General features: G+C 39.9%; 1 protein-coding gene across 1 annotated transcript in view; it reads left to right on the plus strand.

The window, feature by feature from the left end:
* The window catches only part of Pard6g (par-6 family cell polarity regulator gamma), a 113,840-nt gene that overhangs the window by 49,165 nt on the left and 51,638 nt on the right, over positions 1-13,037 (plus strand). Inside the window, exon 2 of the mRNA XM_003463312.5 lies at positions 5,721-5,943. Coding sequence (XP_003463360.1) covers positions 5,721-5,943 — 223 coding nt within the window. The remainder of the gene's footprint in view (positions 1-5,720; positions 5,944-13,037) is intronic.

A 13,037-nucleotide genomic window follows, 5' to 3' on the forward strand; every position in this document is an offset into this window, starting at 1 on the left:
GTGCTATGTCTATCCTTGGTATTGACTGACAGCTTTGTTTTGCCATATTTGACTGTATTCTTCCCCCCCCCCAAAAAAGTAATAAGCACTAAGGAGTAATAAAATCCAAAATGTGTAAATTTTGTTGTAAAAAAGAGAGGGGAAAAAAAAAAAGAAAGAAAAAGAGCTCTAATGGATATAACAGCAAGTGTGTTTAGGGGTGTTAAATAGCTGACTATATCAATGTTTTTGGATCATTGAACACAGCTGTTTGCAGTCTCCCTGTTTGAATGTCCACCTTGTATTCTTTGATACTGTGATTTCAGGAACTATTTTCAAGATGATAATATGTAATCTACTAACAGGTGATTTCTTACTGTTATGGTTTTTTTTGTTTGTTTGTTTTGGTTTTTTTTGTTTTGTTTTGTTTTTTTGTAGTCCTGTATTACGTGTACCCTTACACTGCTTTGGTTTGTTTTGTGTTTTTCTCTTTTTCCTCTTAAATTAAAAAAAAAAAAAAAAGATGTGGTATTTTTATGCAATGGAGTATTACTCAGCTATAAAGAATGATCATATCAACATATAATTAAATGGATGCAACTTGAGACCATACTCATAAGTGAAATAAATGGAACTCACATGTGTAAATACCATATTGTCTCCCTAGTGTAAGAAATGGTAAGACTACATAAGGTACAAAATCTTCAATAAATACATGAAAAGGTAAGATTCTGCTCAAAGGTGGGAAAAATACTATGTCAAGGAAAAGGAGAAAAACAAGGAAGGGAAAAGAAAAAATATCTAGATTTCTATAAACACTTAGGATAGCTAAGATGATTGTGCTAAAAATTCTGTTAGTTTTTAGTACAAAACAGTTAACATTCGTAGGACTGGAACAATTTTGCGTGATTGTCTAGTGATCTGAGGAACTCTTTTGAAGATCACTGTAAAATATCAACCTTAGTTATGTTCCTACCACTTTGTTTTAGAAGGCCTGTATTGTCATTGTTTTTGAGCTCTTTGCTATTATTTGTATTTGCCTTTTGTGATTCTTGTTTTTCTAATAATTTGTTTTGTTTTGTTTTTCCCTCTAATGCACAAAGACACATGCCTAGAACATATAAAGGCTTATACATGCCTAGAACTCCTAAACAGTTTATGAGATTTGATTGCATTACACGTGACGAAATGAACAGCTACTTTTAAGAAAAAGAGACATTATGGTATCCATTGCTGTTTCCCTGTCGTCATGCTGTGAAATCCAGTAATGCTTTTTTCTTTGTTCAGAATGATTTTAGTCTGTTTTGTATTAGTTAGTTTCAACATACATAAAGGTATGGACAGCTATTTTCAAGAGAACACAAGACATTAAGGTAGCCATTGTTGATTTTCCTATTGTCTTGTTTTGAAGGCCTGTGCTGCCTTCATTCTGTTTTGGTGAGTTTTATACTATTTTGTTTTGTATGAATTCATTATGTGTGAAGATACAGACAACTATTTAGAAGAAAACAAGAGACATTATGGTAGCCAGTGTTGATTCCCTGTTGTCTTGCTTTGAAATCTGTGTCACTTACATTGTTTTCTTCTGATCTGCTTTGTTCTGTTTTACCATCTTGAAAATAAAAGTTTTAAAAAGTGTCAAAATATAAACTGACACCCCCCAAAACTGTAAAAAATAAACCTTTCCTTCCTTCATTTTGGGCATCAGATATTTTGTCTCAGCAACAAATAAAAAGTAAGCAAGACACCGTCCGTGACAATTGGGGCCATGCATGGGCCGCTGAGGGGACAGCCAGCCTCTTCCCATGAGTCAGTGCCACTCACGGACTGCAGGGGAAGAGAATAACAAGTCAACATGCAAGCCCGCCCTGCAAGTCAGCACCATGCACAGGCCATGGTGGGGAGGGCCGGATGCCAGCCCCTTCTGGCATGTGGGCTGGAAAACAAGAAGGAGCCCTCCCTCCATAAACAACTGGCTGATCCAGAGAAACACAGGCTGTGATGATAACTGATGAAGTAAAACACAATTCAGTGCTTGTAACGGTTAGTGTTTTACTGACCTTGCAGGTCTAAAGCCGGTAGTCTGATCGTCTGTTCAGAGGATGGCGGTACACCGTGTAGCACTACGGGGATCTCCTCCTGAAAGTGGCAGTCATTGTTGATTCCCTGTTACCTTGTTTTGAAGTCCTGTATCACATTCAATGTTTTATTTTGTTAAGTTTTATTCTGTTTTGTGTTGTTTGATTTTATTAGGTCCAGTGGCATGGGCACTCTTTTGGAGATACCAAGATAGATTGGGGTAGCCATTTTGGATTTACTGTTGTCTTTTTTGAAGTCCTTTATTGCATTTGCTGTTTTGTTTTTATTTCTATTCTGCTCTGTTTTGTTTGATTTTTACTATGTGTAAAGGTATGGGCAGCTGTTCTAAAGATAACAAGAGGCATCATGGTAACTATTGTTGATTTCTTACTGTTTTATAGCCCTGTGCCACTTATACTGGTTTGTTTAGATTGGTTTTATTCTACTTTATTATGCTTGGTTTTATTCTCTTTAAAATTAAAAAAAATGGTTAAGATGGGAAATCGCAGACGTTTTCCAAAAAATTATAGATTGAGTCATTAGTCATCAAATTATGATTGAAACAGTTGTAAAAATTGATCATTGTTAATCACCCAAAGTAAACACCTTGAAAATTCTTCACTTAACAGAGTGTTCTAACTCCCATGTTGTAATAATGTATTACAAACAAGTTCTGAAAATTTAAAAATTAAAAGAATTACTGTGTTTATTGCTAAAGGAGACAGGGACAGCGTCAGTTCTTTGCTGTTTTTCTTTGCTGTGGATATCAACATAGGTGTAAACTTTGTTTATTACATAAACAAATCAAATGCTTACATAAATGGAAGTAAAAAGCAGGGCAATGAAAGCAGCCTCCTGGCTCAACTCTGAAGTCTCACGAGGTCACGTGCCATGAGTGAGTGACCATGATATGACCTGTTACTCAAATTATTTGGGTAATCTTTCAGCTGATGGTTTAATTAGAATAACTTTCAGTTTCTTTGAAAGTAAAGACTACTTGACTTTTTCAATTTTTGATGAATGTACTAAAAAGTCAGTGAACTGCTTTTGCAATTTTCTTCATTTGGAGGCCCCTTATTTTTAATCTGATAGAAGGGGGGAAATAAAAATAAAATAAAATAAAACTATTAATTTATTACCTCATGTCAATAAGATTCTTAAATAAAATGCTTTATCAGATCATATTTCATACCTCTTATCAAAACTGCATCTCATTCAACATGTAAAGTAGTTCACTGCACAGAAAGCCACAAAGCCAGTCTCCTTGTCAGACACAAGCACAGCTTGTTTTGTCTCAGAAAACATCCGAATTCACTTTGCCTTTCAGATTAACATATGAAGACATGTTTTGAGAGAAATAGGAATACGTCAAGAAGCTTCTTAGATGAGTTGTTAATGCAGTCAAGATAGAAACGTAGAAGTGCATGTTCAACATCCCATGTTGATATGTAAGCTGTGAGGGAAGGGTCAGCAGCACCCTTTAGGTAAGCGTGTGTGCTGTGACCTGTTGGGGACATGCTAATGAAAACTGTCCTTATATACTGCATCTACCAAAAGAATGTATACTCACTTCAGGAAAATTAAAACTTGTGTAAATACAAAAGTTATTAAGATGTCATGAAATTAATACAAGTTACCTTTGGCCTCTACAGTTACAAGAGATGCTCAGTGCGATGGCATGAGCTTCCAGTCATTTATTAGTGTGGCAAACTGTTGCTTGGGTAACCTTGATTCACTGAGACTGCTGCACGTACATTTTCAGTTTCTTCTCTAAGGTCCACCAGTGTAGTGGTTTCCTGCAATACATGACTTTCTCTAGGGTCCCCAGTACAAGGGTAACACCATCTGTTGAAAACTCTATTTCTTTTCCTGAAGTGTGTGTATTTTTTGTCAGATTCTGTATAAATGTCAGAGATGGGTCTTTTTTTTACCTGTGCCATTACATGTGATCACAGTCTTTCATGTGCACTGATAAAAAGCAAACTGCTTTGGAAGTCACTAGATGGAAAAGTTAAAGGTTGCCTGTTAGTGAAATGGATATTTTGTGATTTGACTGAATAATCAAATCTGAAAGCAATTGTGTAAAACTTCTGCTGTGGGCTTTATTGCTAGTATCAAAGTTTTACAGCCCTGTGTGTGAAGGAATTTGCCTGGTTCACACACCTTCCTTCATACTGAGGGGAATTTGATGCTTATCTATGAGTAATGGGGGCAGAGTTTTGAGGGAACAGCAGGACATGGAGGACACCCCTTTCCGCTATCATTTCAGAGCTGTAGCTGGCCTAGCATTGGGTTTTGGAATCTCATCCTTCACCTGCAGAGCGTGTGGAAAGAGCTTTTGGGCCTTTAGTCGTTAAACATGGCTTTTCTCATTCAGCATTTTGAATTGTCCCACTGTTGGGTGCCTGCAGTTAGAGAAGAGGTTGACTTCTCATGGGTGACCTGGAGGAAAGGGAAAGAACTGGTTCTCAGGCGGTCATTTCCCTGAAAGTTGGGGTTGCTGGTTGTTTCCTTGAAACTAGTGGTTTTCTGCATATGGCCTCAGATCACTAGCATCAGCAGCTTCTGGGAATTTGTTAAAAACATAAATTCTTGGGCCACATGTCAAACTCCGAGGGCCCTCCAAAGGATTCTAGTGCACTCTGATTTGTGATGATTCGTTTGTTACTCAGTGGTGTGATGTGGAAATGATGCAATAACTCTTTTTATGAAAACACTAGACATTTAATTTTTATACATTTTGGATCCCATTTAATTAGCTTTCAATTGTATAGAAAAGCAGAGGTCGCATACCACCTAGTGAAGACTGGGCCCTCTTGCCAGGCAAGCAACAGCTGCATGGCCTGCGTCGGTGAACCAATATAGGGGTACTCGTGGGAGGGCCGGGGGCAGTCCTGGGACAGCCAGCCCAGGACCAGCATCTGCAGGAAAGGACTGGTCTTGCATTTTCCTGTGTTCACCCCCACCCACCTTATTCCAGTCCAGAAGCAGGAATTTAATTTCTTTGCGGAGAAGCTGTCTCTTGGCCAGCACCCAAAGTGTCTATCTTGTCTCCCCCCTGATTTGTTGTTAGTCAGGGCTAATTTCAGCTCACTCCCTGTTTTCAAATTTCCTTCCAATCGTGACCCTTTTGAAATGTGGCCATTTGGGCCTGTTAAAACACAGATCAAATCAGGACATGTCTGCCTTAAAATTAAAAACCCATAGGGCTTCACCTTGCCATTATTTAAAAAAAAACAAAAAAAAAACCCAAGAGATACTTCCTCTCCTGCCTGAGTTTTCAGAGCCCTGCTGTGACACTGTGAAGACTCTTCTAAGACCTCAGAGGGGTCAAGGCCTCCTGTGGGATCAGTGTGGACCATCCCCCCAGGTTTATAACCAATCTTTACCTGGCTTTTCCGGCAAGCTGAGCGCAGTGGACTAAGTGGTTCTGTCATGAGGATATGGGCCATTGCAGATGAGGATCCGAGCTGCTTCTCAGTTAGGGCCTTTTCATATCTTCCCTTTTCTGCCTGATAATTATTTTCTCAACATCAGTTATGAGAACAGTTACATTATTTGCTGCTGTGTCTGTGGGGCCTCTTGAGGGCTCAGTAACCACTTATTTATCTCACGAACAAACTGCACATTTTTCTGGCTTATACCTATTTCTTGCGTTGCAGTTTGGGGCTGAGTTTCGAAGGTTCTCTTTGGACCGTCATAAACCTGGGAAGTTTGAAGATTTCTACCAGTTGGTTGTGCACACTCACCACATCTCCAACACCGAAGTGACCATTGGCTATGCAGATGTGCACGGGGACCTGCTGCCCATCAACAATGATGACAACTTCTGCAAGGCAGTCTCCAGTGCAAATCCTTTGCTCAGAGTCTTCATCCAGAAACGAGGTACCTGGCAGCTTTTCTCAGTAGTCATTTAAGACAAAATATGATTCTTAATTTGCTCCTTCATGATAAGATTAGGAGATTTTGTTTTCTAACCCATGGTAAGAGAATAAAGATACTAAATTTTTTGGTCAAATAAGTAAAAAGGCTTAAACATAGAAAAATTGCTTTTTACTTTATTGTTGACTTCTGCTTTTTAAATGCTAAGGAAAAACAAAACTAATACTTCTAGTATTTTAACTGAAAACAAGTGAATGCAGTAATGAAGAGGCACTTGATAGCATAAGAATTAAACTTTAGGTCAGATGTATTTTCCATGTCCTTTTGGGACTGGGAAATAAGTTAACTTTAAGTTATAATTTTCCATCTTTTTTTTTTTTTAATCGGTACCAGGGATCGAACTCACGACCGCCTGCTTGCAAGGCAGGTGCTTATGCCGCTAAGCTAAATCTCCAGCCCCTATAATTTTAGTTATTGTTTAACTCTGAAGCCTAGCTGTGCTCTAAGTAATAACAGTATCATTTATGTGAAAATAAATTACTGGCATGGTCGGTGCTTGTTTGAAAGTGGGCTCTGGCTACAGAGTCACTATGGAACCCTGGCCTGGTCATATCCTACAAGTGCATTTTGCATTCCTTTTTCCTCTATAAATTTAGGAGAACTCTGTCTTTTCAAACTAATGTGCTAAAGGAAAGAATGAGCTGCAGATGAAATTAGGAAAATGGCTTTTCTGTAATGGGTTTGGTAGTGATTATCCCTCCTTCCTGGGCATTTCTCTCATGCACACAGTGAGCACTGCCTCAAAGATGAGAGCAGCCAGTGGAGCCCTTGCAGAGTGACATCACAGCACTGTATCTGCTGTTATGTACACTGTCATCGGACTCTCTGGCATATTCAGGGAGAGCTTGATGAAAAGGAACCAGAGGAAGCAGCAGTAGGGTGCTAGATGAAAAGGCGAAGGAGTGATGGGGTGGGAACCAACTGCAGGGTTCACGTCAACAGGCAGGACCCTTTGTGTCCTGCATCTGACGGTCCTCATTTGCAAAGTGGGGTGCCAGCGGTACTGCCCATCAGATCCCACGAGGCGATATGCTGAGCAGCCTGCCAGTTTGCAGTCTGTGCTGTGTCAGCTCTTGTGTTCTTCCCACCTGTGGTGATGGGAGATAGCAGAAAGCCTGCTAACCTCACTGCAGGCCCATTCTCTGGCAGCAGATCAGAGCTCTGTGCATCTGCGGTGTTTCTAAGCCATGTGTCCTGCTGACAGTACGGAGATGTCAGCACAGCTGTCTCACACGGTGAACAGTGGGTAACTTGGGGCCAGGACTCCCCACAGTTCCTTCAGGGCTCTGCGTAGCCTCCAGCATCCCTCTCCTCTGACCTCTGGTGGTCACCACTGCCCAGATGGCCCTGGGACAGACACCTGTCCCCTCTTGCTGCCCCTACCTGGAGCTCTGTGTCCCTCACACCAGTCAGAAATCTGTTGATGCTTTGTTCTCTTAGTCTGATATTTCTGTGTTCTTGCTGTCTGTTTCCCCAGACCTCAGGGCCCAGGGACCTTGCTTCTGGTCATTCTCGTGCTCATGAGGGGCAGGACAAAGATATGAGTGTGCCAACAAATGGCACATGTGCACACGGATCTTGTTACACATTGTACAGGAAGACGGTCTTTGTGCCCCGTGACTACAGAATTGGGGTTTGACATTGTTGATAACCTTGTACTCTGTTCCACACCATGTGCTATGTCTATCCTTGGTTTTGACTGACAGCTTTGTTTTGCCATATTTGACTGTATTCTCTCCCCCCAAAAAAAGTAATAAGCACTAAGGAGTAATAAAATCCAAAATGTGTAAATTTTGTTGTAAAAAAGAGAGGGAAAAAAAAAAAGTAAAAAGAAAAAGAGCTCTAACGGATATAACAGCAAGCGTGTTTAGGGGTGTTAAATAGCTGACTATATCAATGTTTTTGGATCATTGAACACAGCTGTTTGCAGTCTCCCTGTTTGAATGTCCACCTTGTATTCTTTGATACTGTGATTTGAGCAACTATTTTCAAGATGATAATATGTAATCTACTAACAGGTGATTTCTTACTGTTACTTTTTTTGTTTTTTGTTTTTAGATCTGTATTACGTGTACCCTTTCACCGCTTTGTTTTGTTTTGTGTTTTTCTCTTTTTCCTCTTAAATTAAAAAAAAAAAAAGAATTGGGGTTTGAGGTCCTAGCAGAGGTTGGCCTGGATGAAGTATGCCTGTCTGCCAGGGAGCTGCAGAAACTTCAGGTTTGAGGGTTCCATTAACTCCCACACAGTTTAGAAGTATTGCCCTGTCCCCTTTTCTCTTGCCACTTAGGCCCCACACCCTACCTTTATTCTTTACCTTCTTCTATCCTCAGAGTCACAACATAGCATATTCCAACTAGCTTAGGTTTCCTGACTCTGGTGTCTCTGGCAAGCACATCACTGATAGCCCCTGCCTATTCCATCAGCCCTTCCTCAGGCCTCTCTCACCCACTCAACCCCCTGAGATCAGCACCCCATCTGTGAAATGGGAGGGCAGCTTCTGGTGCCTTAGTTGTCATCGGCTTCCATGCCAGCAAGCCTTTTTCTGGTCACACATTCACTGTCTCATTCCCATGTTCCGTTACCGGCACCTTCTTGCCTTCATCACTAAGTTCTCATAGCGGCAACAATATGCAGGATAGAGTTGGGGGCACCTGTGTGTTCGTGAATAGCCACACTCCCTCAGGTTCAGGACAGACATGCTGATCTATCATTTTGAAGATCCAATGTATGTGGCAGCTAGGTCCTGAGGACTCCCCTGAGAGGCTGAATACTGCCGTGTATCATGGCAGCCGCTCTCCACATCTCTACAGTGATATGTCTTACTACTAAAATATGCTTTAGCAGAAAACTGTATCACTATCACAGATGAAAGGTCAACATTCTCCTAATGTGTGCTGAGAAAAACCCACAACTATTTTAAAAGTAAATCATCTACTTAAAATAATCTCTTTCTTTAAACCACACAAGAACATGACAGTAAAATTACAGACTAGCATTCCCTGTGAATGCAGATGTAAACCCCTACAGAACACCAGCATGTGGATGACATGGATCCATGTCACATGGAGGTTGACAGTGATATTATTCACACAGCAAGAGGTGGAAAGAGCGGACATCCCTCAGCCAACAGATGGATAAGTAAAGCATACATGTTTTTACCAAGGACAGTTGCTGAGCCATAAAAGGAAATGAAGCACTGCATGCATACTTAGCAGTGTAGATGAACTCCAAAGCAGTATACCGACTGAAGCAGGCAGACAAAGGTCACTTGCTCTATGTTGCATTTTACAGGTGATCCTCATTATTTGGGGATTCTGTATTTGCATATTTGCCTTTTTGTCAAAATTTATTTATAATTCCAAATCAATATTTAGTGCGATTTTGTGGTCATTTGAAGACATGCTCAAAGTGTTTAGAAATGAGTCACCATTGCACGTGTACCCACCTGCTATCAAACACAGAAATGCTGGGTACAGTGTTACATTAGTGTGATCACAGCACTCTAGGAGGCTGAGGCAGGAGGATCACAAAATTGAGTCTAGCTTGGGCAACTTAGGGATTTAGCAAGACCTTGCTAAAAAATAAAAAGGGCTGGGGATGCACTCCGTGCAGAGGCCCCATAAAATAGAAAACAGCGTAGTGCGTCTCTGTTGTCTTAGCTGCCTCCCACACCCCACAGCAAGCCAGCACCCTCCTCACAGTCTGTCAGTGCCACAGGTTAGATATGCTGCTTGCTTTTTGTTGGTGATTTTGCTGTTTTACAGGCCCCAGTGTAGGGCTGAAGGGTTTCCCAGTGCCTCAGGCAGATGTGCTCGGGCACATTGGCCATGAGTTTCATGTTCATGACTCAGCAGTACGTGTTTTAACTCCTTATTTATAAGGAGTCTTGAGACAGGACGTGGAAAATTAGGTGATGCATTGGCCAGTTGGTGGAAGTTCTGTAACTAAATGTTCATGTCGGCCTGACCTTGTTCCCCGGGAGCCGTGATCTCTGACACAGTGTTTGTGGTGATTTTATAAAATAAAAAATGCTGAATGATGGAGACAGCTTTGTGTGTGGAAAGTCTAAGATGAACAACTTCATAATGATAAAAAGTAGCTTTTGGGGTTGCTTGGCACCTGTGGAGAGGGGTAAGAAAGGGGAGACCTGGGAGGGTTGGAGTTTGTTCTGGGTATGGCAGAGATTAAACTATGAAGCCACACATTTTAGTAGGTAGATTTAATGTCAGCTATATCTTAGGCAAACTGTGTAAGAAAACAGTACAGTGCCAGAGCTGGTGCCTGACAGTGAGCTCAAAGCACTCTCCGGGTCTGGACCATGATCTTCTGTGTACTGTTCAGGCTTGTCTGTGCCTGTATTTCCAGAATCAGCCATTTCAACATGTGAGAACTTTATAATTAACGTATTTGTTCTAAAATTATTAAAGCATCTCTTCCCCTGGGAACCTTCCTTCACTTCTCAGGATGTGAGCTGTGCCCAGTCTTCAGTAGGTGCAGTCAGCACAGCCTCCCAGGACTCACTGTAACTCTCCTTTTGCTGCTAGTAGAATCACAACTATTTTCATATCATGTGGGACTTGTGTGCAGATAACTTACATAGCATTTATATACTACTTTTAAAGAAGTTGTTACTTTAAGCCGGGCGTGGTGGCTCATGCCTGTAATCCCAGCACTCCGGAGGCTGAGGCAGGAGGATCGTTGTGAGTTTGAGACCAGCCTGGGCTACAAAGTGAGCCCAAGGCCAGCCTGAACTGCATAGCGAGACCTTGTCTCACAAAGACCAAAAAAAAGAAGTTACTACTTTAAAATAATGGTATGTGTTGTTTTTAAATGTGTTAATAAGAAAGTACATATAGAATTACATCACAGCTTTCTTTTAGTGTTCTGATAACTGTGCCCAAAATAATTTATTTTCTAATAGCCTAAGTTTTACTTTATGCTTTGAAAACCTTATTCCAAAAAGGTGTTCCTAGGCATTATCAGATTGTGACTGGGTTGTCATGGCACAAACAAGCTAAGAATTCCACTTGTAGAGAATCTACACTTGGAGCCCAGACAAGAGTCCATGATTGCCTGGCTTTCATCCTCCTGGGACTCTGTCAAGGGACTTTTTCTTGCGAACTATTTGGCCTTTCTGCCCATGAGAGTTCAAGGGGTTGTATCTTCAGCCCTCATACCCACTGGCTTTACCTGCATTTACCAGGCTTCTGCCATCATCTTCCCAGGATGACTGGTGGAGACTCTGAACTTTGGCTTCAGTGAATCAGAGATACCATTCTGCCCTTCACTTGGGTGTTTTAACCATTTAAGAAAAGAGGCAGCCCAAACATTTAATGGTCATAATGGGAGTCTGAACTCACATCATCATGCACACCTAGTGAATGTTAACAGACCCACTTCTGAACCCTTGCCTGAATCCCTGCTGGGTGCAGGAACATTAGGAAGCTGGCCCTAGTCATAGGATGCAAGATCATGACCAGCAAAAGATACTTGGAGTGCCTCTCTTTTTAATCAAGTAAACAAGAAGTGCAAATACTTATATTTCACCACTAATCCATGAAATAAATCCTTAAAACACCGGCATAACATATGGCCCTGTTCCTTACCCTGGAGCATTCTTTTGAGCTACTAGAATAAGGATAAAATATTTGTAAACATTGAGATTTATATTTATAAACATTGTGAACTTATATTTGTGGTTCCATTTAAGTGAGTTATAGAAAAGAGATGTTCTAGCTATTTTGGAGAAAATGACATCTTAATAGGTAATACTGATTTAGTATCATCTTGTTTTGAAGTCTCATCTAGCTTTTGTTCTCTGTCTCCAATGGTCTAAATAGGTGGTATCTTACTGGATTTTATTATGTACGATAGTATAAGCAAAAACCTTGTAAAGACAAGGAGATTATACAGAAACCATTATTCATTTTCTGTTAGTCGATTCTAAATACTCTGTAATGCTGTCATTCTCTTGAATGGTTTTACATTGTTTTGATATACTTAATGCTACAGTATACGAAGTTGTACTCAAGGATTTCAAAGAAAGAGACAATATGGTAACTACTTTTAGGTTAGGATTATCTGGTGGTGAAACACTATTCTGCTTAAATGGTTATGTTTTGATCTGCGCTGTTTCGTTGTTATGCCCTCTTTTATCTCAATCTCCACTCCATTATTTACTTTTTTATCTTTATCCTTTTAATTAAAGGAAAAAAATAGCAGGATATATTATAGTAACCCACTTTGACTTTTCATTACCTTGATTTAAAGCCCTGCATTACTCTCACCATCTGGTTTTTAACTGATGTTCCCCTATTCTGTTTTGCTGGATAGTATCAGGTTCGAAAGTTTAGGCATCAGCTGTGAAGATAATGAGATTCATTATGACGCCCATTTTTGTTGACTTTTATCTACTTTTGAAGACCTACAATGTCTCCAATGTTTTGGTTTTGTCGGTTTTATTCTTTACTGTTTTGTTCAATTGTATTATAACTAACGATATAGGCAATTCTATTAGAGATAGCGGGAGGCATTATAGTAACCATTGTTGATCACCTTGTATTATGTTTTTACATTATCTATTATGTCCACCCTTTTGACTTGACCAATTCTGTTCTGTTATGTCACATTTGGTTTTACTCTCTTCCAAAAAAGTAATAAGAACCGTGGGAGCAATGAAACCCAAAATGTGTAATAGTCATGGTACAAAAGAGAGGAAAAGAAAGTGCTCCAAACTATATAACTGCATGTATATTTAAGTGTATAAAATAGAAAATGATATCACAGAGTTTTATTGGATCAATGAACAGAACTGTTTGCAGTATCGTTGATGGAATGTCCACTTTACAAGCTTTAATTTTGTGACTTGAACAATTATTTCTAAGATGACAATATGTAATCCATTAACTAGTGATTTCCTACTGTTCATTTTTTTTCTATAAATCTGTATAACTTGTACCCTTTCCCTGCTTTTTTTTTCTTTTCTCCTTAAATAAAATTAAAAAAAAAAAAAAAAAAAAGAAAAGAGATGTTCTTCG

Source organism: Cavia porcellus, unplaced genomic scaffold (assembly GCF_034190915.1).
Source record: "Cavia porcellus strain 051 isolate PalLab524CR breed Dunkin Hartley unplaced genomic scaffold, mCavPor4.1 scaffold_20, whole genome shotgun sequence".
Classification (NCBI taxonomy): domain Eukaryota; kingdom Metazoa; phylum Chordata; class Mammalia; order Rodentia; family Caviidae; genus Cavia; species Cavia porcellus.